Here is a 24,251-nt window from a genome sequence, read left to right on the forward strand (position 1 = left end):
CCTTGTCTCCTTGGTGCTTACAGTTTTAGGTACTTATAAATCATTATCAAAAGCCCCTGTACCTTAATTTGTTTAGCCAAGCTGTATATATGTATTGTAGTTTTCATCATTTCTTATAAGTAATTCCCTGCAACCATTGCAATTGTTTTTGTGTCTCTTCTCTGAATTTGCTCCAGTTTATCAACTCCTTTCCAGTACTGAGATAACTAGAAGTGTATGCAGTGTTTTAGGTATGATCTAACCAGTTTAATATAAAGAGTATCCATAGACTTCCTAATCCATGATGGATTAATAATCACCAGACAGATATAATTATGCTAACCAGTTTACCTTTTACAAAAAGATTTGCTTGTGTTTTGAAATCCTTTGCAGTCAGTGAGACTTCTCCAGCATCTGTTAACTTGACATCTCTGAGAATAAGCGAGTGTACTCTTCCTTCAGCACGTGTGACAACCTAATTAAACAAAAAAGCATTTTGTAAGTATCTACACTAACTATATGAGGACTCTTCAATTCAATGTCATTTACTCTTTATTATTTTTATTGGGTACATATTTTGGACAATTTTCTTCTACATATGCATGGTGGATCTAGGACACTTTCAAGATTTTTGATATATATATATATTTTTTCCCTCTTATCTACACAGGCACTGGTATTAGAGTACTCCCACGCGTTCCAATGAGAGGAAGTGTATGTCAAAATCTAAAGAAATTACATCTTATATATAATAACTTAAAAATATATGTTCATATTCACATAGTGTGTGTGTTTAAAACAGATTAATGACCTCATTGTGAATAAAACAAATAAATATACTTATTCCCCTTTGCAAGAATGCATTAATTGCTATCTTAGCTCATTGATTTTGTAAAATGACACTTAATTGAGACCAAGTTTATTTTGAATTGATGCTTATAATCACCAAAGTAAATATGGGCAGTGACAATAGCTTTATGGTGAAAAGTGGGTATTCCTTGTGACTATGTCTGAAGTAAAAGCGATAGGAGAAAATGTGCAAGAACTGAAACTCTCCTTATACACACATTTTACTCACTGTGATAACATTATACCAGTATATTTTAGTAGCTAAGGACCCCTAGTGAAGGGAGTGCTCCATGATGGTCCAATGCTGCATCTACTCTTGAATAATCTCTTGTAGCTGGCACCACTCTTAGCTCTACATGTATTCTAGGAGTGGACCCACCAGCATTACAACCACACAGAAGGCTCCCACTACCGACAGAATGAGGTTCATAAAGTATCTCCTAAAGAATTATTTTAAATTATTTGTAGGAAAGTATAAAGTCAAGCAATAGAAGTAGTTCTGGTAAGGTGAAGGCAAATGGGAAGTCTAAATTGAGAATGAAAACAGAGGAGATGGAGTTGTTTCTGAGAATACTCATTATGCCCAAAAGAAATATTTATATCTTTGAAACACTTAGCTGAAAGAAGTTCAGATGAAGTAATAAATTTGCTTGGCCAAGATAGTTTAAGGTAAAGAATAGTCAAACCTCAAATCCCATTTTCTTGTAGAGTCAGTTTGACTCTCGGAAACAATGGTGACAGTGTTTAAAGAGGTTATTTTAGAGGAAGTGATGGATCAAAGAAACATGGAGCGCCTGAACGTGTATTCCTGTGCAACCAAATCTTTTGGTTGAAGCCAATACGAGCTGTGAGTGTGTAGGGGAAATCAGAATTAAGGTATAAAATCTCATTAAGTAGTTGAAATGAGTCAGAAAGTGGCCCAAATGGACAAGAATAAGATGATATTCCTTAATGTTTAAAATACTGAAGTTTCAGTATCTCTTACTATATTTTGCAAGTGCGTAACAATGATTAATCCACTTCATTGACTCAAATGCTTGCACATTTTTATTTCAAAATATGAAAGTGAATTTTACCTTGGTTTATTAAACCTCTAATCGGCAGAGTTTCAATTCTGTTTACAGATCTTTAAGTATAGCAATATGGATGAAAGTTCTGAGTTTGGCTAAACTGAGTAAAACTCAGAAAGATCTCACTGAAAACAAGAGTACTCTTATTAATATATGAAAAATCTACAGTAAAAATTAAACTAAACTTCAATTTATATTAAAGAAACACCTACCAGCATTATTACAAATTCTGAAATTTCATTAACTTGTGTAATTCCTTAGACATTTATTTGTGTTTTCCTACAAGGCAGCTCTATTTAACTAGAGATCTGAAGGCATTACACATAAAATGAGTACCTAATAAAGAATGCATCCAAATAACTGCATCTTAAAAATTGTAACATATATTTTATATTTTTTATAATATATTCCCTACTGTTGGCAAACTTAAAATATTCAATTAACTACATTCCAGGCAGCTCAAATCTCAGAGCTAAGAGTCAGCACTTGAAGAAGGGTTTAAAATAGCTAGTGAGAAATGTTTGGCAAGCAAACCTGCCTAGAAAGTTATCTGGAAAGCCTGATCAAATGCCTGAAATGGAATTTCAATCTTCTTAATCCCCATATATGCAGAACTGGACCGCAGCTCTGCTTTCAGTGGAAAGAATCAGGAACTGCATTTATCCATAAAACTCACTCAAACTGCAACACACCTTAGCAGGAACCATTTCATACCCCTTGTGGCTGCGATTGCCAACAATTCAGGCACAAAAAGCTTTTTACTCTTGTGGTCAGTGTTTTGAAACCTTTTAACTTTTCTTGGTGTGATAAATACACATGCTATTTCAGATCCACTTTATTTACAGAAAAATACAAATTTATGTTTAAGTGAGAACACTGTACATCTGAAAATAGAAACAGCACATTCTTCTGTCTTAGTCCTTCTGCTGCTGGAAGGAGGGAGGTAAGACATAAAGGAGAGTGGGGAGGAAAGGAAGAAAGGGGGAAATTAGGAGTGGAAGAAAGCAGGTGTCAGGAAGTCTCTTTACCTTGTCACTGGGTTCCAGTTTCTGTCCATGCAAGAACCACTCCACCACGATTCCCTCATAGGAGAGCTCACAGTCAAAGGTGGCTGATTCACCAGCTGTCACTGTTACATCCTTGAGCGGTCTGAGTAGGCCAATTACTCGTGCTTGGCAAGGGGGAGAAATCATCTTCACATTAGTCACTTCACTCAAGAGAGAGCTGCTGCCCTACCCACTAATCTCTATGGTGACTTCTCCCAAGAGAGAGAGACATGGTAATGCAAAGCTATTTAAATTCCCTAACTAGAGGGGGGCCACTTGGGGTTCTTAGGGGGAGGGTTGGGCACTGGAGATTCCCTATTTGCAGAGCCTGTTTCTTTAAAATGAACAAGATCAGCAGGAAAGTTGCAGTGCATCTGTCTCCCTGCCAAGCCCTGCATGCCTCTTGCTAGATAAGGCATGTGCCTTCCAAAATAGCGAGTGCTAGGATTGGAGGGAGAGACAAGTGGTCTCCAACCATGTGATCTGTCCCTGTCCATCAAGCGCTTAGTTCTTTCCCCAAATGTTAGTGTGGTGGCAACTCAGCAGTTGAAACCAGAAATAATAAATGTCAGCACAGCAAAGCTTTTGGTTGTAATACTTCAGTTGCATAACAAATGATAACACAAGACCACCCAGAAGCCTTAAAGTCAATGTCCTTTTTCTCTTGCTCTAATAAAAAGAAACTATAAAAATTATATTTAAAAAAAATCTTAAACTAACAGGGATCAAGGTCATCAGTGACCAATACTTTAGAATCACTGTCCCTTCAAGGAGTGATCAGGGGCTTGGTGCAGTTTAGTGATTTAGCCACCCATTCCAAACAACCTGCTGTGTGATGTAATGATTCAGTTAGTTTCATTTTAATTCATTTCTTCTAATTTTAAAGACTCAGCATTCACTATATCTATTCATTCATATACGAATAAGACACTTACGTTTCACTCGAAGGTGAGCACTGGATTTGGCATTTGCTGCTTGGAAGTCCACTCCACCAGCTTGGTCCAAACGTACATTGTACAATACGAGGAAGTGCTTTTTGCCTTCCTCCTTAATTTCACACTCCTTCAAGAAGGAAAACAACAAAGTATAGAAGTAGTGAGCTGCGTTTATAGAATTTCCGCAGACACACAAAGTATATATTGTATGTAAAAAAACACTCCTGTGCAGAATGTTTTTTAGAGATACACGTAGCCTTGCTATATTATTTCTATATTATTTCTAAAATATCCATAATGTCCAGGCAATAGATACTTTTGAAATCTGAACTGCTACGAAATTGCCTAGTACAGCCAACAATTCAAATGATGTGCTTGCTCATAAATCCACTTATGGACTATTTCCATTAGCTCTGCTGAAGATATACATTTATTCATCAACAATGCACTGACGAAGTGGGATGTTGGGAAGAACTTAGATGTATTGAAGACACTGGCTTGTAAGCACTAGCAATAGCAGGTGTCTGGCAATGCTAATGAACATATCAACAGTCTCTCATTACAAAAGATAGTCCTCATTTTAGATCCACGTTTCAATCTCTCTCTCTCTCTCAGACACAGAAACTTACAACTATCTCACTTTTCCTATTGTTTGTTTATTTCCATCAGGACTGCTGAATTCAGTGTTGCCAACTCTTAGGTTTTTCTAGGTTTTTTTAGGTTAGTCTCTTAACATTTGGTGTTTTTTTTTAAATCACCAAGAGTCATACCAATATGTAAGACTTTCAGCCTCAGTTTTGATTTTAAAAAGTAAGTTTCTAGCCTTCCTGGTTGTGGAGAAAAACTAAAAAATGTGAATTGAGTGCACCTAAAATCTCAAAAGTTAGAAGGTAAGTTAAAAGAATCTAACATGTATTTTTTTATCTCATAGTTGTTATGAATCTCTGTCCACACAGAAGTCTGGGCTTGATCAGCATTATGCTTACAGGTGATTGGTTCAGGGTTTCTCCTTTTAGTTTCCAGCTGGCGTGGACATCTTCCTCAGAGATTTCAGTATCAAAGCGGGCAGTCTCTGTCTCAATTACCTCCACACTGTACAGGTGGCGCAGAATCTTAATATCCCGCTCTGAGGGGTGAGAAAAACAAAGGAACATTTGATGCCATCAGCCTTCAACAGAAACTCACAAGAAGAGCTTTACAACAGAGAGGCATTGACAAAACCACCCTACCTTCAATGTTGAGTTTGGCAGAGGTTTGGTCAGTGCCACAATCACAGGTGTATGTTCCAATGTCTTTCTTCAAAGCTTTCTTGAGGATTAGGATTCTCTTTTTGCCATCAGCCTTGACAACAACATTTTTTGATGGAGTTATTTCTATGCCATCTTTCATCCATTTCACAGGAGCATCTGCTTTGCTAATTTCACATTGTAAAATCACTTCATCTCTCTCTACAGCAGTATAATCTTGAAGCTTTGCAGTAAAGTAAGGATCTCCCTCTGCAAATACAAGTTGAGATAAACATATGACAGTTTTAATTGTTTTAAAAGCACAATTAGTCCTTTTAATAAAGTTTGTACCATCTTAGGCCATGCAGGATACATAAGGCATAGTCTTAAAGCTTTTTATTCCTGTCAAGTGTCTGAACAGAGGATTAACAACAATAAAAATTATAACACTGTTATTTTTCTGAGTGTCCGAACATTTTGATATATATTTATATTGGTTGTGGTGATTTGATTACAAAAGCCAGCAAAAACCTATTAGCATAGCTATTCAAAAGCAGCACAGGAAGAAGTAAATTCAGAGTAATAATTGCTAACTTCAGTGGAAAATATTGTGCTGGCTCTCCAAAGAATATAAAGTGCTTAGCAGCTCCAAAGCACTGTACATATATTAATCAACAAATCCTCGCAACAGTTCTGAGAAGTTTTTAAATAATTAGTATTATCTTTGTAAACATAGAAATGGAGACACAAAGAGATTCAGGTGACTTGTCAAGAGCACACACTGCGTTTGTGGCAGAGCACGGATTTGTAAACAAGACTTTCTGATTCCAATAGGGTGTTCTTTTTTCAGGAATATATATAATATCCAATATGTAAATTCATACTGAATAAAAATAGGATACACTTACCAATAACCGTGAGTTTAGCTTCAGAAGATTTGTTCATAGCTTCCACTCTGATCTGAGAAGTGTCATCAATAGAGAGATCTTTAAATATGAGTGTATGGAATTTGCCATCGTCTTTCATTGAAACCACCTTACTGGTATGCAGTCGTTGGTCATTCTTGAACCAGGCAACAGGGATATTGTCATGAGACAGTTCTACAGTAAACTCTGCAGTCTCACGCTCCTTTGCTGTTACATCTTTGAGAGGAGTAATGAATTTCAGACGAATGCCTAAACAAACAATGTGTCTCATTAATGATTATATTTATGTAAAAAACAATTGAAAGACAACTATCCAGTGTATTATCTATAGAAACATCAAGTCAAACAAACCTTCAATGATCAACTTGGCACTTGTTCTTTTATCTTCAGCTTCAAACATATATTTAGCTTCATCTTCAAATGCAACTGTCTTAATTACCAGGGCATGTCTTGTGCCCTCTGAGATAATTTCAAACTTCTCATCACCCGCGATCTCTTGTGTTCCTTTCAACCAACGGAAAGTCTTGGGTTCCCTAGACACCTCACATTCAAACTTGGCCTCATCCTTCTCAAAGACCTTGACATCACTGAGTGGAGTGATAAAGATGAGAGGTAGTTCTGAAATCAGAGAAGATCATTACAAGTTCAGAGATGCATTTATTCTGGCTTTTTTATTGGTAGATTTAATAAGAAAGTTTTGTATGCACTGAGAATGTCGCCACTATACCTTTCACTTTCAGATTAGCTGCACTTTTAGCATTTGCAGCCTGGAAGGACACTTCTCCAGTCATATCCAGTTTGCAATTATAAAGGATAAGAACATGCTTCTTCCCATCTTCGATTATTTCACAGTTCTGGTTTGAAGGAGGAAATAAATATAATTTTTCTAAGCCATCATCCATCACATGTTACTATGGGGAATTTTTATTTTTTAAATGTACATTGTGATTTAAAAAATAATGAAAGAGGCTTACAGGTGAAGGTGTTAAAGTTTCTCCCTTTAACTTCCATATGGGGTGGACATCGGGCTCAGAGATTTCAACCTCAAAACGAGCTGTTTCACCAACAAATACCTCCACTCCATACAGGGGGCGCTCCACTTTTATTATACGAGCTGGAAGCACAAAAACACAGGTCAACTTTACTGTATTAAGCTATATGTTACAAGGTTTTCAGCTGGGGTCCAGTCGGAAAGGCGTGGCCACTTACGCTCAATGTTAACATTAGCTTTTGTCTTGTCAGTTCCACAGTCACACTCGTAGTTGCCCTTATCACCATCTTCAATCTTCTTGATTTTTAGGATACGGCGCGTGCCCTCGGTCTTTATGGAGATTCTCTTGGAAGCTGTAAGCTCTTCTCCATCTTTGTACCATTTCACCGGTACATCTTTGCTAAGTTCGCACGCCAGAACGACATCATCTTTCTCAATAGCAGAATAGTCTTGTAATTTCACGGTGAAGTATGGATCGGCCTCTACAAACGGCATATTGGTTGTGAAACAGTTAGTAAACTTGCAATCAATATATAATTGAAGGCATATTGAAATGTAAGAAGTTATTAAAACAAATGTTTTGTCACTGTTCCTTTAAGAAATTGTTTATATTAAGTGGTGGTAATACTTTACCTAAGACTTGGAGCTTTGCACGAGTGTGCAAGCCCTTGACTTCAGCCTTTATCTCAGAGATATCATCAAGTGTCACTTCTCTCATTTCTAATTTGTGAGTCTTGCCTTCTGCATGAATCAGAACCGTTCTGCCTCTGTGGAGTTTTTTGTCATTTTTGAACCAGGTCACTAGCATATCTTCATGAGAAAGCTCGAACTCAAAGTAAGCCGTTTCCCCTTCTTTCACTGTTTGGTCTTTTAGAGGTGTGATGAACTTCAACCTGACACCTATAATTAAACATTACTAGTCAGTACCTTAACATTAGGCTAGTGAAGTTCTAGAAGATGTGCTCTTTAATAATTTTCACAAAGTCTCTGCTCATAATGAGATACTTGCCTTCCACAAACAATCTTGCTGTACTCTTCTTCCCTTCCACTTCAGCAGTGTATTCTCCTTCATCATCAAACTGTGAATCATTGATTACAAGGATGTGTTTCTTTCCATCTGCAATGATATCGAATTTGTCTCCGACTTTGATGATGTCAGTGCCCTTAGACCATATAACATTGGCTTCCCGGGTGAGGACACATTCAAATCGAGCCTGACGCTTCTCGGGAACAGTGACATCTTTCAGAGGCACAGCAAAGTCAAGTTCGATTTCTAGAAACAAAACAGAATTATTTTTTTCAAGCACTCAGTGTGAACTTGGACTAAGTGATACTATACTCTATTTGCTAGTAGTGTACCTTTCACTGTCAGGATGGCTGTAGTGAGCGCATTGAGTGCTTGGTAGAGGATTTCACCAGCCTGTTCCAACTTGACTTTGTGTAAGGTTAGGAAGCGTTTTCCTCCGTCAGCTTTGATTTCACAAGTCTGGAGAAATTACATGTTTTTAGTAAGAAAACTGGTATCCTAAATACACAATATTGGACTGTGTTCACAAAAAAGAAACACTCCAAATCTTGTTTTACACACAGGGAATAGTTGCCTGTTAGAGAACAGTATTGCTACCAAATCAAAATGATTTTACTCGGAAGGAAATTTTAAAAAGTAAAATAAAATACATTTCTTTAACGCTCAACTTCTATTTTTAACTTTTAGGCTCCCCTCTAGCAATTTACATAGGCCTGGATATTTTTGTTGTGATGTGAAGCCTTGCAAATTATTTTATGTTATTTGTTGTGAAACATAGTTCCTTGAGGAGGACCACATTTTCAATCATCATAAAACTTAACCTCTCTAATTTCTGTGCTGGAGCACTGGATGACTGCAGAGACACAACAGACCAGCAAAAATTTTACAATGTGACTAACATAAAAGTTTGTGGAACTTTCTCACAGTATTCTCATTTTAAATTAACGGCTTTTTTAAATGGGAATATGCTTACAGGTGAGGGCCTCAGGATTTCTCCTTTCAGTTTCCATTCTCCAGGAATATCTTCCTCAGAAATTTCTGTGTCGAAGTTTGCTGTTTCTTTCTCATAAACTGTAACATTCTCCAGTGGTTTAAGCAGCTCAACCTCACGCTCTGAGATGCACAAGCAAACATGTGTAACATAGTCAACGAAAGTTTTGATACAACTTTACAGCAGTTCAAGTGTTGAATATTCTTGTTTTGAAAGGGTGAAAATACTGGCATATACAATAATTACATATAATATTCAGAAAAACTTCCTTACCACCAAGGGTCAGTTTAGCTGCATATCTGCGACCTTCAACTTCCACTGCATATTCACCAATATCTTCAGGTGTCGCATTCTTAATTTTGAGGTAAATGAGATTTCCTTCTTTCAAGATCTCTGTCTTTTCAGTTGGTTCAGCTGGAATTTCCTCATCTCCCTTGTACCATTTAAAATTTGGTGTATCCTTGACAAGATTGCAAACAAAAGTAGCTGTACCCTTTGGTTTCACATGCTGGTCTCTTATAGGTTTCACCAACCAGTCTCTTATCATTTCTGCATGAGAAAAAGTTAATTAAAAATTAGGGTTCATAGGCTATTAATACACATAAGTGAGTTCATAAATAGAGAAATAAGGGCTTCTGAAATTTAGGTTATTCCAATAATAGAAGTTGTCATATGCAACCAGAGTAGAACATTTCCCAAAGACTTGTTTGCAATTTATGGAGGGCAGATGGCTAGGCGTGTCTATATCAGGATTGCCAAAAAACCAAAGACCCTCCAATAAATCATAGCAATTTATCGGGGAGCTGAGAGCAATCCATATATTTGCCAAAATTATCTACTAATTTTCAGCAGATAAAATCTGCCAAATAGGAGTCCACTTCCAACAATATTGATGAAATCTGGTTAATTCTGGCATAGAATTTCGAGCACTACTCCCCACTGATCCCGACTGGGAGTTCCACATGAGGATCAATATGACCCTAATCCTATAAAACGATAATCCTGATTCATCCCTCTTTGAGTAGCAGCTTTTCCTATAACTTCAGTGGGAGTTAGGCCCTTAAATACCAAGAGTGAACATTTCAAAATGTGTTAAACAAAGGTGAAGAATAATGAACCCATTACCTAAGGAATAAAAATAAGGTGACCACCCTTTTGTGCTCCTTTTCAGGTACCAATCAAGTCAAACTTTCCTAATTTTAAAGCACCCCAAACATGCACATAAATTCAAAGGAGAAAAATTAGAGTTTGATTCTGATTGCTTACCTATTACTTGAACAACAGAGTCACATTTGAGGTCAGTATCTTCCACTGTCACAGTATAAGTGCCAGCATCAGAGTCATCTGCATCAGTGATGGTGAGGGCGCGTTGCAAACCAATAATATTCAGAGCGTACTTTCCAGGCTTATCATTTATGATCTTTCCATCCTTCCTCCACACCACATCTCTCTCTTTGTTCAGCTCACAGCTCAGATAAAATGGCTGCCCTTTGACCACTGTGACTTGTTCCTCAAGAGTTTTCACAAAACGCACTGGTATTTCTGTGGGAAGAGGGAAACATATTTTAATGCATTTTATTTCTTATACAGCATAGAGATGCACTACATATAGAATAAAAATATGAAATGATCAATGGAAATTATGATATTTACTGAAAAGTCACAATATACAAACATATTTAAAGCTGTAAATTATAGCTATCCTTTAAGTTGTTGAAGAATCTGAAGCATATTCAGTGTGCAAGGAAATACCTTCAACAATGAGTTTAGCTGTGGAGGTCTTTTCTTTGTTTCCCAGACGTAGCACACAAGTGTACTCGCCAGAGTCTGAAAGCTGGACATCAATAATATGCAGCTTCCTGTCTTTGCCATCTGCAATAAACCGGTGCTTTGGGCTCTCTCGGATGTTATTTCCGTCTTTCATCCAGCTGGTAATTGCAGTAGAGGGAGAGATAAGAACCTCAAAGATTGCAGAAGAGCCAATAGATTCAGCTTCTTTCAGCACTATGTCCTTCATTTCTTTGACAAACTTGAGTGGCACAGCTTTAAGTTGGTAGGTGAATGGTGGCTCCTCAGGAGGTTTTTCACCACCACTGCCCGGCCTTAGTTTCCTCCTCTCGAGTTCTGCAGGGGATGGTGTCTTCTTGGCTATAAGTCAGATGTAGAGATGAATAAACTCATCCCAATTTAAAGTTTTGCTTGTATGCATGCTGTAGAAACTGGGCTGAATGAGGTTCATGAGCCAGACACTTAGTTGCCAGTTTGACAAAATTGACAGTGATGCAATTAGAGCACAAAAACTGCACAATCAAACCTAGATTAAGCAGTCCACAATTCTACCTGGACCATGTTAAAAGCTGGGGTGCCGTGCAGTTCTTCATGCTCAAAGTTTCAACTGGGTTAAAGCATCCATTCGCTTTTGTTATGTCTAAAACACCCACACTGAGATTTGATATGCCCTCCTTTACAGTTTTCCTCTTTGATTACAATGTATTCATAGTAAAGCTTAATTTGCTTTGTCCAGAATGAGGCAGAACATAATCAGAATCATAAGTCTCTTTATTTAATCTGAATGGCAACATTTTAGAGAGATTTTATTTAAAGTTTAATATTAATCTCTATTCTAAATTTGTCCATCATTTGTGTCAAATATGACAATATAAACAAGGTTAAGTTTCATATCCTGTGTTAGTGGCTGAATCACATGGATTTTTAAAGATGATTTCATTAAAAATGTAACTTCAGAAATAGGAACAAATATTGTCTTGGCAAAAAAAAAAAAAAAAAGAGAGAGAGATACAATTTAGATGAAACTTTATCAAATCCTTGTCATTCTAAGTCATATTTGGGAAGTCTGCTGTCCAATCATTTACAGCACAGAAAGCTGAAAGCATTCATTATCATTAGGATTTTATACATGCAAACTTTGCACTGTTTGTATTTTATGATCATTTTTCTTACCTTTAATAGGAGTTTTAACCTTGCCAGGTTCCTCTTTTGATGCTTTGGGCTCTGCAGTAAAACAGCAATGGTATTAGCAATGTATTAAGTCTGGTTAAGTAGACGTATGCATTAACATTAAGATAAAAATCTTTTAAAAAATGACATTTTCTCTTTCTTCTGTCTCCATACATACATATTCTCATACAGCGAGGAGAAGGGTGTAAACATATACATTTTTATACAACATATACAGTCAATAGTTAGACTGATAGTGAATATTTTGAAGTATAGCATCTAAAACTGCATATCCTGTGGTAGATATTAAGAAATGGAGCTTAGGAACCCTCCCTTTAACAATATTTTGTTCTGTCGAAAAACTCGGTCATTTTCTAAGACTCGCTGTGAAGTGGCCATTCACTAACCCTAAACTCTCAGTTACGGGTTTTTTAATCAAATGTAAACAAAAAAGCTGTAAATGATAAATAAAATGGTAATAATCAGTTATGGGCAAAACAATGAAACTTTGTAAAATAGATGATTTCTCAAAGGACAGTAGTGGAAGAAACTGCCACTTAGCACGCTAGAACCTCTCTTTCCTGCTCTAGTGAGGCACTACACAGAAGTATAAATCTAAATACCCTTAACAAGAGACATTCATAAACTACTGCATGACTACCCAACCACCAATTGAAATGAAGGCCATTTCAAAAAATTGCAGCCCACACAAATGTCACTGCCTCCAAAGAACACCGATACCTTGACTATCGAGTACCAATAATAAAAAGCCATGTCTGACCCACCCACCTAGGGTGACCAGATGTCCCGATTTTATAGGGACAGTCCCGATTTTGGGGTCTTTTTCTTATATAGGCTCCTATTACCCCCCACCCCTTGTCCCGATTTTTCACACTTGCTGTCTGGTCACCCTACACCCACCAGTAAATTGAGGTAGCTCAGATCTCTTTTTCAACCTGTTTTGACAGCTTTTAAAAGGTAACATGCATATTGTAAAAACCAAGCCAAGAAATATATTAATCTATTCATGAAATACGTGTTCAAAGGCAGAGGGCTATGCTTAAGAGTTAGGGATGATTTATCATAATTCATATGTATTTCTGCTTCACTCTGCCATTCATGAACTATTGTTTACAGTGTTGTTGTATCCATGCTGGTCCCAGGATATGAGAGAGACAAGGCCGCTGAGGTAATATCTTTTATTAGACAGAAGTTGGTCTCCCCCACCTTGTCTCATTCATGAATTATGACAGGTCGCCCCTTACTTTTGAAAATATTTCCCACATCACACTTCCTATTATCCTGTATTCTGTATATGTGTATACAATGATTGTTTTAATGTTTGAGCAATATGAAATGCAGGACACAGAATTCAAGAAATGATAAAAAAAGAGGTGTAAGTGTGAAAAATTTGTGTGAACCACTCTGCAATTTTACAGTAACAATATATAGATGATTTAAACTAACATTTAAAAATAATGCAAAAATAACACAATAAACACAAAAGATACAGATGTAAGTTCAGATGATACACACTAGAAGACAAACTAGTGACAGATATTTGAATGCCTGTTCAGAGAATTGATGCATTAGATGGAGATACAAAAGGTACTGAAGGATACAAGCAGACTGACAAATAAACACAAGCAGATAATGATGAGAAATGGTGTTTTCTTCCAAAGCTTATATGATGAGCCATCTGTGGAGAAGTTTGGCAGCAGTCTTCTCACCTAGCTTTCCACAGCTTCTTTCAGTTCCTCAAATTAATCCAATTGCCAGTCATCTTCTGAAACTCTACCATGCTCGGTGAGATCCAGTCTCCAGTCTTCTCTCTCTTCTGTAATGGAGTGATAACTTTACCTTGGTGGGCTTTCTATTACAAGGCAGCTTTTGGTCCAAAGGCTTTGTTTTCTTCTCTGTTTTCTTGGTGACAGGAGTACATTTTTTACTGCCACGTTATGCTGCTATTTGATCTGACATGTCTTCTGCAACAGAGAATTCTCTTCCAGAAAGCTTGAGTTCCTCTATATTTAAAGGAGATTTGTGTCTTTCAGTTTAAGATTTGCTCACTGTTTTTAAGAGCTGAGGTTTCTCTTTGGGAGATAACTTTTTAATATTGTTTTTTTGCCTTCATCCTTTGACATCTAATAGGACTTTCCTTTACTGATTCAATTCCATTGCTTTTTTCAAATTGAGCTATTTTGTCAAGGTCTCCTAAAGAAATCTCAATGTCTCTACCATCTCCCAGAATCACCGTTTCAAATTCTTCTTTTCCTACAGACAGCTTTTCCGGGGTTTTAGACTGTGTATCTTTGTCTTTATCTAAGAAGGTCCTAGAAGGAGTTTTAACTTTCTTAACTGGTATAAACCTTTTTCCTGCTTGCCACGTAAAGCTACCTGTTCAATCATTGATGCTTCTGAATCTCTCTCCTTTTTGGGGTTTCAGTGGACTCTCTTTGGTGTGCAAACATTTTTCCTTCTATTTTCATTTCTGCATCCTGTGGCTTGAGAACTGAATCTGTAAAGATTCTGTCAGCCTTTTTGCTGGGAATCACCTCATCTTCAATGAATTTCTCAATGCCCCCATTACTTCTCAGTACAGCCCCAGTATCCTCAGAGGATTCCAGGGAACCTTATTCTGCCATTTTACAGTCAAGATTTTTGTCAATCTCTTCTTTTTGAAAGGTATCTATTTTCTTTACTTGTTTGGTGGGAACCATGATTTCTTCAGCTGTAGGAACATCAGCTTTCTTGAAAATAAATTTCCCCACTTTCTGAGTTTTCTTGTTTATGTCACGCTCCTTCATGAATTTACCTAAAGGAACTTTTTCAAACCTCTTCAGAGTAACATCTTTCTTCTCTCCCTCACCTGTTATCAGAGGTATTTCAGGTACTACTTCTTCAGTGGCTTCTGTAGTATCCATCACATAATCTTTTATGGCAATTTCTTCAGGTTGCAAACTTATTTTATCTTTTTTCTCTCTTTTTGGAACATCTCTCTTATTCTGAATCAAGATATCAGACTTTCTGGGGGCATCTTCAGGGAGGGAAATTAATGCATTTCCCTTTTCTTTTTCATATGTAGGAATCTTTTCCCTTTCTTTGGATGGAATGCTAGACTCTTCGGGGAATCTCTCATTTTCATCCTTCCCATGAACCTCTAATTTAATTTTATTCCTCTTTTCTTCTCTGGCACTTCTTTCAATGTGTTCAGATGCTATGTAAATGGGCTTTGGTTCCTCATGGGGTGTTCTTATTTTACCCTTTTCAAAGGCAACCTGACCAGTTGCAGGCCTCATCTTTAACCGTAGGATTCTTCCTTGAAACTACAGTTATTACTGTATTACTTTTGATTCAGCTTCTTGGGCAACCATTACAAATTGTTTAAGAACCTCTGTCTCTTGTTTATCTTCCTCTGGTTTTAATATTCTATCAACTGTTTCATTTGAGATGTTCAGCTCAAATGCTTCTTCTGCTCAAATGTCCCTGCAGCTGCCTTGTGGCAACACAGGGGCCTAGTTATCTCAGGAGTTGGTGATGGGTTATGGAGCCTTTCACCTTTAGGTTGCCAGTTCAAATCCAGATCACACTAGCAGTAGCTGAAAATTGTTATTCTGTGATGTTGCCTGGCAACCTACATGGAGTTTTTGAATAGCTGTCCACATCACCAAACCAATATCAAAATGGACAATAATTGCATGCTTCACAAATGGTTAAGGACTGAATAAAGAGAATTAACTGCACTCCCATTTTAGAATGGGTCCCCTCTGGTTCATGGTTGGGCCACATAGTGATGGGGAAGATTGTGTTGTTGTTGCTTGTGCTATTGCAGTTTCATGGATGAAGCTCCTAAACTGTAAGCACGTCAGAGAGGGATGGACTATTCAGATGTGGTTGTACACAATGGGTCCCTGACCCTGGCTGAAGCCGCTGGATGCCACCCTATATGAATACTAAACAACAATAGTAGTGCCAGAGAGTTTCAGTGCTATTGGCACCTTTGCCAGAACTCAGGAAATAGAAAACAAACCCCCAAAACAGCAAACAAAACAACATAGTCATCCTTGCCCAATATATACAACATAAATGTATTTTTGCTGTACACATAATATAACAGGCATACAACACATACAGATGAATGCCTGAACATACAGAACAAATATCAAGAAATTAACAGAATATATACATTTCATTAGACAAGTTAAGTACGTCTCATCACCCATACTGAAGAGCATAGACTAGACCCCAATTGTATCGCTTTGGGGCAGGAACTATCTTTCTTATTATGTGTGCAGTGCCTAGTACAATGGGAGCCTGATCCCCCACATCGGGGGGGAGGGGGGGAGGCTTTAAGTATATTGGAAATAATAAATGATCAGATTCCACAGCCCTTAGGTGTCATGTTGTCTTCAGTGTGTATAGTCACGTAAGAAATGACTGCAGGATGGTACTGCAAATTAGCAAACACTCTACAGAATCCATGTTAATACCTGCTTTCTTTCCAACCACTGGAGTTGTCACTGGAGCAGCAACAGGGACTGGCTCGGCTGGTGGTTTGGGAGATTTTAGAGCTGTAGAAAGAATTAAAATGTATGAATTAATTGATTTAATGTATATGTTTATTAAAACTTATTACACAGCACTTTCTCAAGTGCCCTATAAAGCATGCATTTACTATATCCTCACTCACAACAAATACTCAGGAAATATCCTTCACTCCTGGTAGTGCGAACAGTTAGCCAAGATATTTGTTTAACACACTTTTAACTGGAACCAACTCAATGGTAAAAGGCAAGATGTACAGGGAAATGTGTGTACAATTATTCATGTTGAAAGGACTCTTACCTACTGCGGGTTTCGGTTCAGGAAGTGGGATAGCTGCTGGCTTAGGTTCTGGCACTTTAAACACACAATAACCAATAGGTTAGTATAAATATTTTATAACCTTATTTCAAAATACAGAAAAATCATAACGGAGAAGTGCAAAATGTTAGTGAAACTTTAAAACACAGACAATTAATAGAAGACAGACTTTTTTATTTTATTTTTTTAACTTGCAAAATCCACTGATGAAAGACAGAAGGGCAAATACATATACAGCAAGATGCAGAGCTCTCAATGGAATAACAATGGAATTAAATTCTTTAAGCACTGAAGAACTAAAGAGGAAATAAGACCCAGAAGAATGCAAAGAGGCTAAAAAGGACAATTTTTATGGCTGAATGATATTAATGATTAGTTTAGCTTATATAAAATGGTGTTCACTGATGGATGCAGTTTAGTTGCAGATATAAGGAAAAGAGCACCACACATTTGGTACCTTTCTCTGGTTCAGGCGGTTTCTCCTCTTTTTTCGTGACAGGTGGTATTTCAATTTTCTTCTTGGGAACTTCTGGCTCTTTAAAATATTATTTTTATTTTGAAAGATATGTTTAAATTCCTTGACTACCCAGATACATTAACTGAAGTCATTTTAATATAACTAGAGTGGTTTAATATGACATTAGAAATTTAGTCAAGTTCTATATATGTGCTTAAGATTTTCAGTTGACCTTAGGTTTAAGGTACATATATATTGTTAACAATCAGACTTAGATAAAACTAGAAACAGAAAACAGACAGTAGGACATGCAGTTAAAAGACCATAATTGAATCAACTATGGTTTATGCTTTCTTACATTTTAGTTTACATTATAAAACATTTTTAAAGTTCTCTTTTAGACTCAGAAAGAGAAATAGCCACCAAGGTTCACAATTCCAATCTGGACTTAGATTTTCCCAAAGCTTGGGTATATTTTTAGTAAAAACTTAAACTCAGCATATTACAGGCGTGGAGGACATTTGCACAATTCTGATCTGAATCCAGGTTTAGACACTAAGCCCAATAAATTGCTAATCAGAAATAGGATTTTGGTTTGGGTCTCTCCATAATCAGAAGCATATGAATGTGATCTTGACTTGTACCTTCAGGTTTCTTTATCTTTTCTACTGGTTTAGGTTCTGGTTTAGTTTCTACTTTAGGTTCTTTCTCTGGTTTCGGTTTTTCCTCTTCAGGTGTTTTTCTAGGAACTTTGAAAGAGAAAGAATTTCAGTTTTTAAAGCTCTATATGGATGAAGAAGACGGTAATTAAGATAAAGATTTAAAAATTATCTGAACAGAGAAGAAATATGAAACAACCAGTATAGTGACAGGAATATAGCTTTTATGTAATTATTATGGTTATTATCATAATGGCAATTTTACATTCAGTCACCTGGAGCAAAAAATGTTTTAATTTAGAGTGGTCTATCTGCTGGAAAATGTATATTTTAACATTCAGACTTAGAATAAAATTAGTTATTAGATCATTTGAATGAAAAAGCCACTGAATTTACACAGAACTATAATCCTAGGATATTTTAGAACTCAATATAATATTGAAGACTTGTAAGATCTTCAATTTGAATATATCTATACATCAAGTAAAACATCTGTTAATAATGAAATTACATATCAAGTTAATTTTAGTCTTGTCCATAACAATGACATATTTGATCAAAAATGTTTTATCAGTAACAGATGAAACCAATAATACTGCTTAAAATTTGTTAAATTTATTTTTGGAGACAGAAGAGAGAAGCTTTTAGGAATCCTTCATGACATTTCTGGTATTTTGAATAAATAATAGATTCACCAACCAAAAGCCACACGACCAGTTAATTTTCAGCATTTTTTGATGAAGTACCTAAACTACCCATAAATTCTTACTGTACTTGATAATTTGAATTACTGTATTAATGCCAACATTTCTTGTGAGCACAAAAATAATGTATTATGAGTTATTTTTAAATGATCAATTAGAGTGGATAATTCTTCACTAACATCTGAAATTACAAATGAATTTCAGGGCCAAAATGGTTGATTCTGGATTAAACTCCAATTGACTTCAAAAAGAGCAGGTTTAAGCCCTCTATTTTGTTGTTACCTTTTGCAAGATAAATTGTATATCTTATAAATCTTTTCTTAGTCTACTTGTTTTTAGTCTACCATAAGTAAAAATATCTATTATAATCATTATCTAAAGAACTAGAGACTTTTAAAAAAGAATTATACATCTGAAATTCCACTTTGATTTCAGTTAATCTGAAACAGCAGGACAGATAATTCAGTGCAAAGAATGGGAGCTATTGGTTCCCCTCTGTATAGCATGCCAAAAAGCAAATGAGCATGAGTGCATTGGGAAAGCCCCAGTCTTTGCAGGAAAGGAGTGGCCAGTGCTATCTGCCCTACTGAGCCCATGGAATGACCCCAATATGAACTCTGCATAGTCAGATCTTCACAGGACTGGAGAAGAGTGCCAGACTGGAATAGGGAATAATCGATCAGGCCAGCTTCCCTCTAACACAGTGGATATCCAAGCAGAATCCCGATAGGTAGGGTAACCAGACAGCAAGTGTGAAAAATCGGGACGGGGGTGGGGGGGTAATAGGAGCTTATATAAAAAGACCCAAAAATCAGGACTGTCCCTATAAAATTGGGACATCTGGTCAGAGGGGACCCATAGGGGAAGGGGCAATCAATCATTGGTTGCTAGGTAGCCACTGACAACATGGCTCCTGAATTAGTGCTACTGCCAGAGTAGAGGGAATGGGATCCAGAGAACAGCATGAAAAGGAAGACTCTCCCAGGGGATGTCCTGATATTCTCAGTGTTCTGCTCTGCTTTCCTTTTAGATCCTTTGGATCTACTGGATTTTCAACCTGTTCCTCCTGCATGCAGCCACAAACTCCTTCAACAGGAAATGAGCCTCAGGCAGCATTTAGCTCATGTAATTTCCCACATAACTTTCTCTGGGAGGGCATAATGCAGTCCTAGCGCAGTGTTACTTTGGAATACTTAGGGAATAGATTTGTGTGCTTTCACATTTATATCATGGCCAAATCACTGTACCTTTTTTAAGAACAACTTCTTCCTTTGGTGGAGGGGTAACTTCAGGAAGTATTCTGCGGCCTTTCTTTTCAACTCCGGGCACTTAAAAGAACATAATTTAAAATTTCAAAATAAGTTCATAGCAGTAATAGCAGCCATCCAAATACACAAACCAAATGCTGATTTACAATAGAACATTCAAAACAGAAAATAAAACAACTGAAATGGATGCAGATTGTTTTACTTAATCTTTTTTTCCTTGTAATATCTGTATATGCTTGTTTTATGGATCTAGGACTAGTAAGAGATTTTCATAAAGATAACAAAATAAATGTATGAGTCTGAGGAACCCACAAAAGCTAAAAAATTCAAAGTTAAGGGTTAAAGGTAAAATTCTTCTCTCTGTCAACACAATGGATCTCATCCCTAATATTCTACTCTACCTACAGTTGCAGGTCCTACTTACCTATCTACCTGGATTGTTGGTCTATGGTATTTATAAGATGCCTGCCACCTTAATTTCTAAGCTCCGAATAAACTTCCTTTACTATAGGAAGAAGAAAAAGAGCCCAGAATTTTTTTTCTCTCACTCTCTTGCAGGGATTTCACTTTTGGCACTGTACCTTTTAATTTCTGTTTCACTAACTTCCTCATTTTTGTGTAGTCCCACTTCCTGAAATTAAATGCTACAGTGTTGGGCAGCTGTAGTGTTTTCCCTGCCATAAGGATGTTAAATTTAATTATATTATGGTCACTATTACCAAGTGGTCCAGCTATAGTCACATCGTGGACCAGATCCTGTGCTCCACTTAGGACTAAGTCAAGAATTGCCTCTCCTCTTGTGAGTTACAGGACTAGCTGCTCCAAGAAGCAGTCATTTAAGGTGTCAAGAAACTTTATCTCTGCATTACATCCTGAGGTGAAATGTACCCAGTCAATATGGGGATAGTTGAAATCCCCCAGTATTATTGAGTTTTTTATTTTTATAGCCTCTCTAATTATATTATTGAGCATTTCACAGTCATCATCACCATCCTGGCCAAGTGGTCAGTAATATATCACTACTGCTATATTCTTATTACTAGAGCATGGAATTACTATCCATAGAGATTCTATGGTACAGTTTGGTTCATTTAAGATTTGTACTTCATTTGATTATTTTTTTCCCATATAGTGCCACTGCCCCACCAGCACAACGTGTTCGGTCCTTCCGATATATTTATATCCTGGTATTATTGTGTCCCATTGATTATCCTCATTTCACCAAGTTTGTGTGATGCCTATTATATCAATGTCCTCATTTAATATGAGGCACTCTAGTTCACCCATCTTATTATTTAGACTTCTAGCATTTGTATATAAGCACTTTAAAAACTTGTCACTTTTTAGCTGTCTGCCATTATGTGATGTAATTGAATGGGACTCTTTCTCATTTAACTGTTTCTCATCAGAGCCTACCTGTATTTTATCATCTTCCATCCTCTCCTCCTTACTAGGACATAGAGAATCTCCATTAATAGATCCTCCCCTAAGGGATGTCTCTGTCCAAAACACATGCTCCTCCGCACCTGTCGGCTTTCCCCCAGCCCTTAGTTTAAAAACTGCTCTATGACCTTTTTAATTTTAAGTGCCAGCAATCTGATTCCATTTTGGTTTAGGTGGAACCCATCCTTCTTGTATAGGCTCCCCCTTTCCCAAAAGTTTCCGCAGTTCCTAATAAATCTAAACCCCTCCTCCCTACCTTTGTCTCATCCACACATTGGGACTCTGCAGTTCTGCCTGTCTAACTGGCCCTGCGCGTAGAACTGGAAGCATTTCAGAGAATGCTACCATGGAGGTCCTGGACTTCAATCTCTTACATAGCAGCCTAAATATGGACTCCAGGACCTCTTTCCTACCTTTCTCTATGTCATTGTACCACGACCACCAGCTCCTACCCAGCACTACACATAAGTCTTTCTAGAAATCTCAAGAGATCCGCAACCTTCGCACCAGGCAGGCAAGTCACCATGCGGTTCTCCTGGTCATCACAAACCCAGCTATCTATGTTTCTTATTTATTTGAACTGCAGTAGGGCTTTATACCCCAAATAGAGTAGTGTAGATCCCCATAATTGATCCCCCGTTAATATCCTTCCCTAACACAGCTCTCTAGCACATCCACCAGCTCCTGAATTACACAGTGGGAAAGGAAGGTGCGATTAAATCTAGAAAAATGAAAGATGTTAAACACAGAACAACAACAGATGACATCTGGACAACATCTTCCAAACATTTAAAAGAAAAGTACTTAGGAGCATACTGCAAAAGATGAATTTCAAGAACTACAATCTAGTGCCCACCAGAGACAGGAATGAGAAAATACGATTCCCCTCCCTCTCTGACCCGTATACTAGATACCTTTAGCAGGGGTAAGCTCCACTTTCTCTGGAGCCTCAACAGGTTTTTCAGGCACAACTTTCTTCCTTGGTGTGGGAGCTTTAAAGAAGACAATTTGATTTTTACTACCTACATCGTTAAAATGAAACTATTTTAAATTGAGAAAAAGAAAAAATCCTTGTGCTAAAACCCATCAAACACCCCACCAACAAATAACTGATTACACTAGCAACATAACAAAAGAAAACAATGGACACAAACTACAGAGTTCTTTCTAAGTAGCTGTTCCAAAGGTGTAATGGGATCTTTAATGACCACATTTGTATAACAGCTCCAGCAACATACTACCCTGGAGAATCATGCTGGGGATCAGAACATAAGAACGGCCATACTGGGTCAGACCAAAGGTCCATCTAGCCCAGTATCCTGTCTACCGACAGTGGCCAATGCCAGGTGCCCCAGAGGGAATGAACAGAACAGGTAATCATCAAGTGTCCCCATTCCCAGCTTCTGGCAAACAGAAGCTAGGGACACCATCCCTGCCCATCCTGGCTAATAGTCATGGATGGACCTATCCTCCGTGAATTTATCTAGTTCTTTTTTGAACCCTGTTATAGTCTTGGCCTTCAGAACATCCTCTGGCAAAGAGTTCCATAGGTTGACTGTGCGTTGTGTGAAGAAATACTGCCTTTTGTTTGTTTTAAACCTGCTGTCTATTAATTTCATTTGGTGACCCTTTTTTTTCCAGTGTGAAAGTATGTACGAATATGTTATCATATTATGCTAAGATCTTTTTCAAAGATTAGAACAATTTAAAATATATCAACTTTTTCATAAATTTCTTCATTTTAACTGAAAACCACAGAAACTGACTGGACAGATATTTCTGAAAGCTCATAACAGATAAACAATTAGTAAGGGGTATCATTAGACTGAAAACAACCAAAACAAGCCCTGAGTTAGGCTAAAAGCAATATATTAAAAAGCCCAGTTTTCAAGAGGAGCAAATGATAATTAAAATGCATTATATTGAAGCGTTCAGTAAAGCTGTTAATACTGATTTCAGTAGCTTCTTATACCTTTCAGCTGAACTTTTTCCATCTTAAATTCCTCTTTTGGTGGAATAGGTACCCGTGGCTTTGGTTTTTCAGGAATCTTCTTTTCAGGTTCTGGCTCTTTAAATAATATTGTGGCAGATTTAGAATACATCTACTATCATAAAGTCAGATGAAGAACATATAATGTACCAGAACCTCCATTCTGCTTCCAGTGAAGTCAATGGCAAAACTCTCATTGATTTAAATGGAAGCATAAAAAGCTCTAAATAAATGTTTTGTTGCTTGCACATAATGTGAATGTCCAGTATGAATTATGAAAGCACACTACTAACACATGAACAAAAATACACGAGGAAAACTGAATATCGGGAAGACTATTATAATTAAATTAAATGAATTGAGAATTTAGAACATATTTACACATACAATAACACAAGGAGAAAAACTGGGACTTAACACAAATACAACACAGTTGTGGAGAACTACGAAGCAAGATGTGCACAATTTTGAAATGAAGGTGTGCATTTGACTATGGCTACTGTATATACCTTCTACTGGTAAAACCTCTTTTACTACAGAGATCTCTTCTTCTGCTGGAGAGAGCTCTTCTTCTGCTGGAGAGATCTCTTTTTCTGCTGGAGAGAGCTCTTCTTCTGCTGGAGAGATCTCTTCTTCTGATGGAGAGAGCTCTTCTTCTGCTGGAGAGAGCTCTTCTTCTGATGGAGAGAGCTCTTCTATTTCTGAAGTAGGAGCAGGTTCTGGTTCTTCAGGCTCAATCTTCATAGTGACTTCAGGGACTTTAGAGAATATTGACAACTAGTATAAGACTGCCGTTTCAGACTGGGTCACATGAAGAATTATACAAATATCACATGAAGATACATACGGCAGGAAAACAACATCAACAT

At 37.2% G+C, this 24,251-nt stretch overlaps 1 protein-coding gene across 2 annotated transcripts in view; it reads right to left on the minus strand.

Annotated features, from left to right (window-relative positions):
- TTN (titin) overlaps positions 1-24,251 on the minus strand; it is a 307,719-nt gene that overhangs the window by 97,774 nt on the left and 185,694 nt on the right. For both annotated transcript variants that reach the window (XM_065560805.1, XM_065560804.1), the window contains 25 exons: positions 23,365-23,460; positions 22,307-22,384; positions 19,929-20,009; positions 17,963-18,067; positions 17,319-17,396; positions 16,844-16,897; positions 16,489-16,569; positions 12,002-12,052; positions 10,793-11,188; positions 10,307-10,582; positions 9,314-9,589; positions 9,023-9,162; positions 8,382-8,508; positions 8,032-8,295; positions 7,656-7,922; positions 7,241-7,504; positions 7,006-7,145; positions 6,759-6,885; positions 6,383-6,649; positions 6,014-6,280; positions 5,109-5,375; positions 4,866-5,005; positions 3,880-4,006; positions 2,927-3,069; positions 331-454 (listed from right to left, as the gene is read on the minus strand). In XM_065560805.1, the coding sequence (XP_065416877.1) occupies positions 331-454; positions 2,927-3,069; positions 3,880-4,006; positions 4,866-5,005; positions 5,109-5,375; positions 6,014-6,280; positions 6,383-6,649; positions 6,759-6,885; positions 7,006-7,145; positions 7,241-7,504; positions 7,656-7,922; positions 8,032-8,295; positions 8,382-8,508; positions 9,023-9,162; positions 9,314-9,589; positions 10,307-10,582; positions 10,793-11,188; positions 12,002-12,052; positions 16,489-16,569; positions 16,844-16,897; positions 17,319-17,396; positions 17,963-18,067; positions 19,929-20,009; positions 22,307-22,384; positions 23,365-23,460 (4,236 nt within the window). The remainder of the gene's footprint in view (positions 1-330; positions 455-2,926; positions 3,070-3,879; positions 4,007-4,865; positions 5,006-5,108; positions 5,376-6,013; positions 6,281-6,382; positions 6,650-6,758; positions 6,886-7,005; positions 7,146-7,240; positions 7,505-7,655; positions 7,923-8,031; positions 8,296-8,381; positions 8,509-9,022; positions 9,163-9,313; positions 9,590-10,306; positions 10,583-10,792; positions 11,189-12,001; positions 12,053-16,488; positions 16,570-16,843; positions 16,898-17,318; positions 17,397-17,962; positions 18,068-19,928; positions 20,010-22,306; positions 22,385-23,364; positions 23,461-24,251) is intronic.

Source organism: Chrysemys picta, chromosome 11 (assembly GCF_011386835.1).
Source record: "Chrysemys picta bellii isolate R12L10 chromosome 11, ASM1138683v2, whole genome shotgun sequence".
In the NCBI taxonomy this organism is placed as follows: domain Eukaryota; kingdom Metazoa; phylum Chordata; order Testudines; family Emydidae; genus Chrysemys; species Chrysemys picta.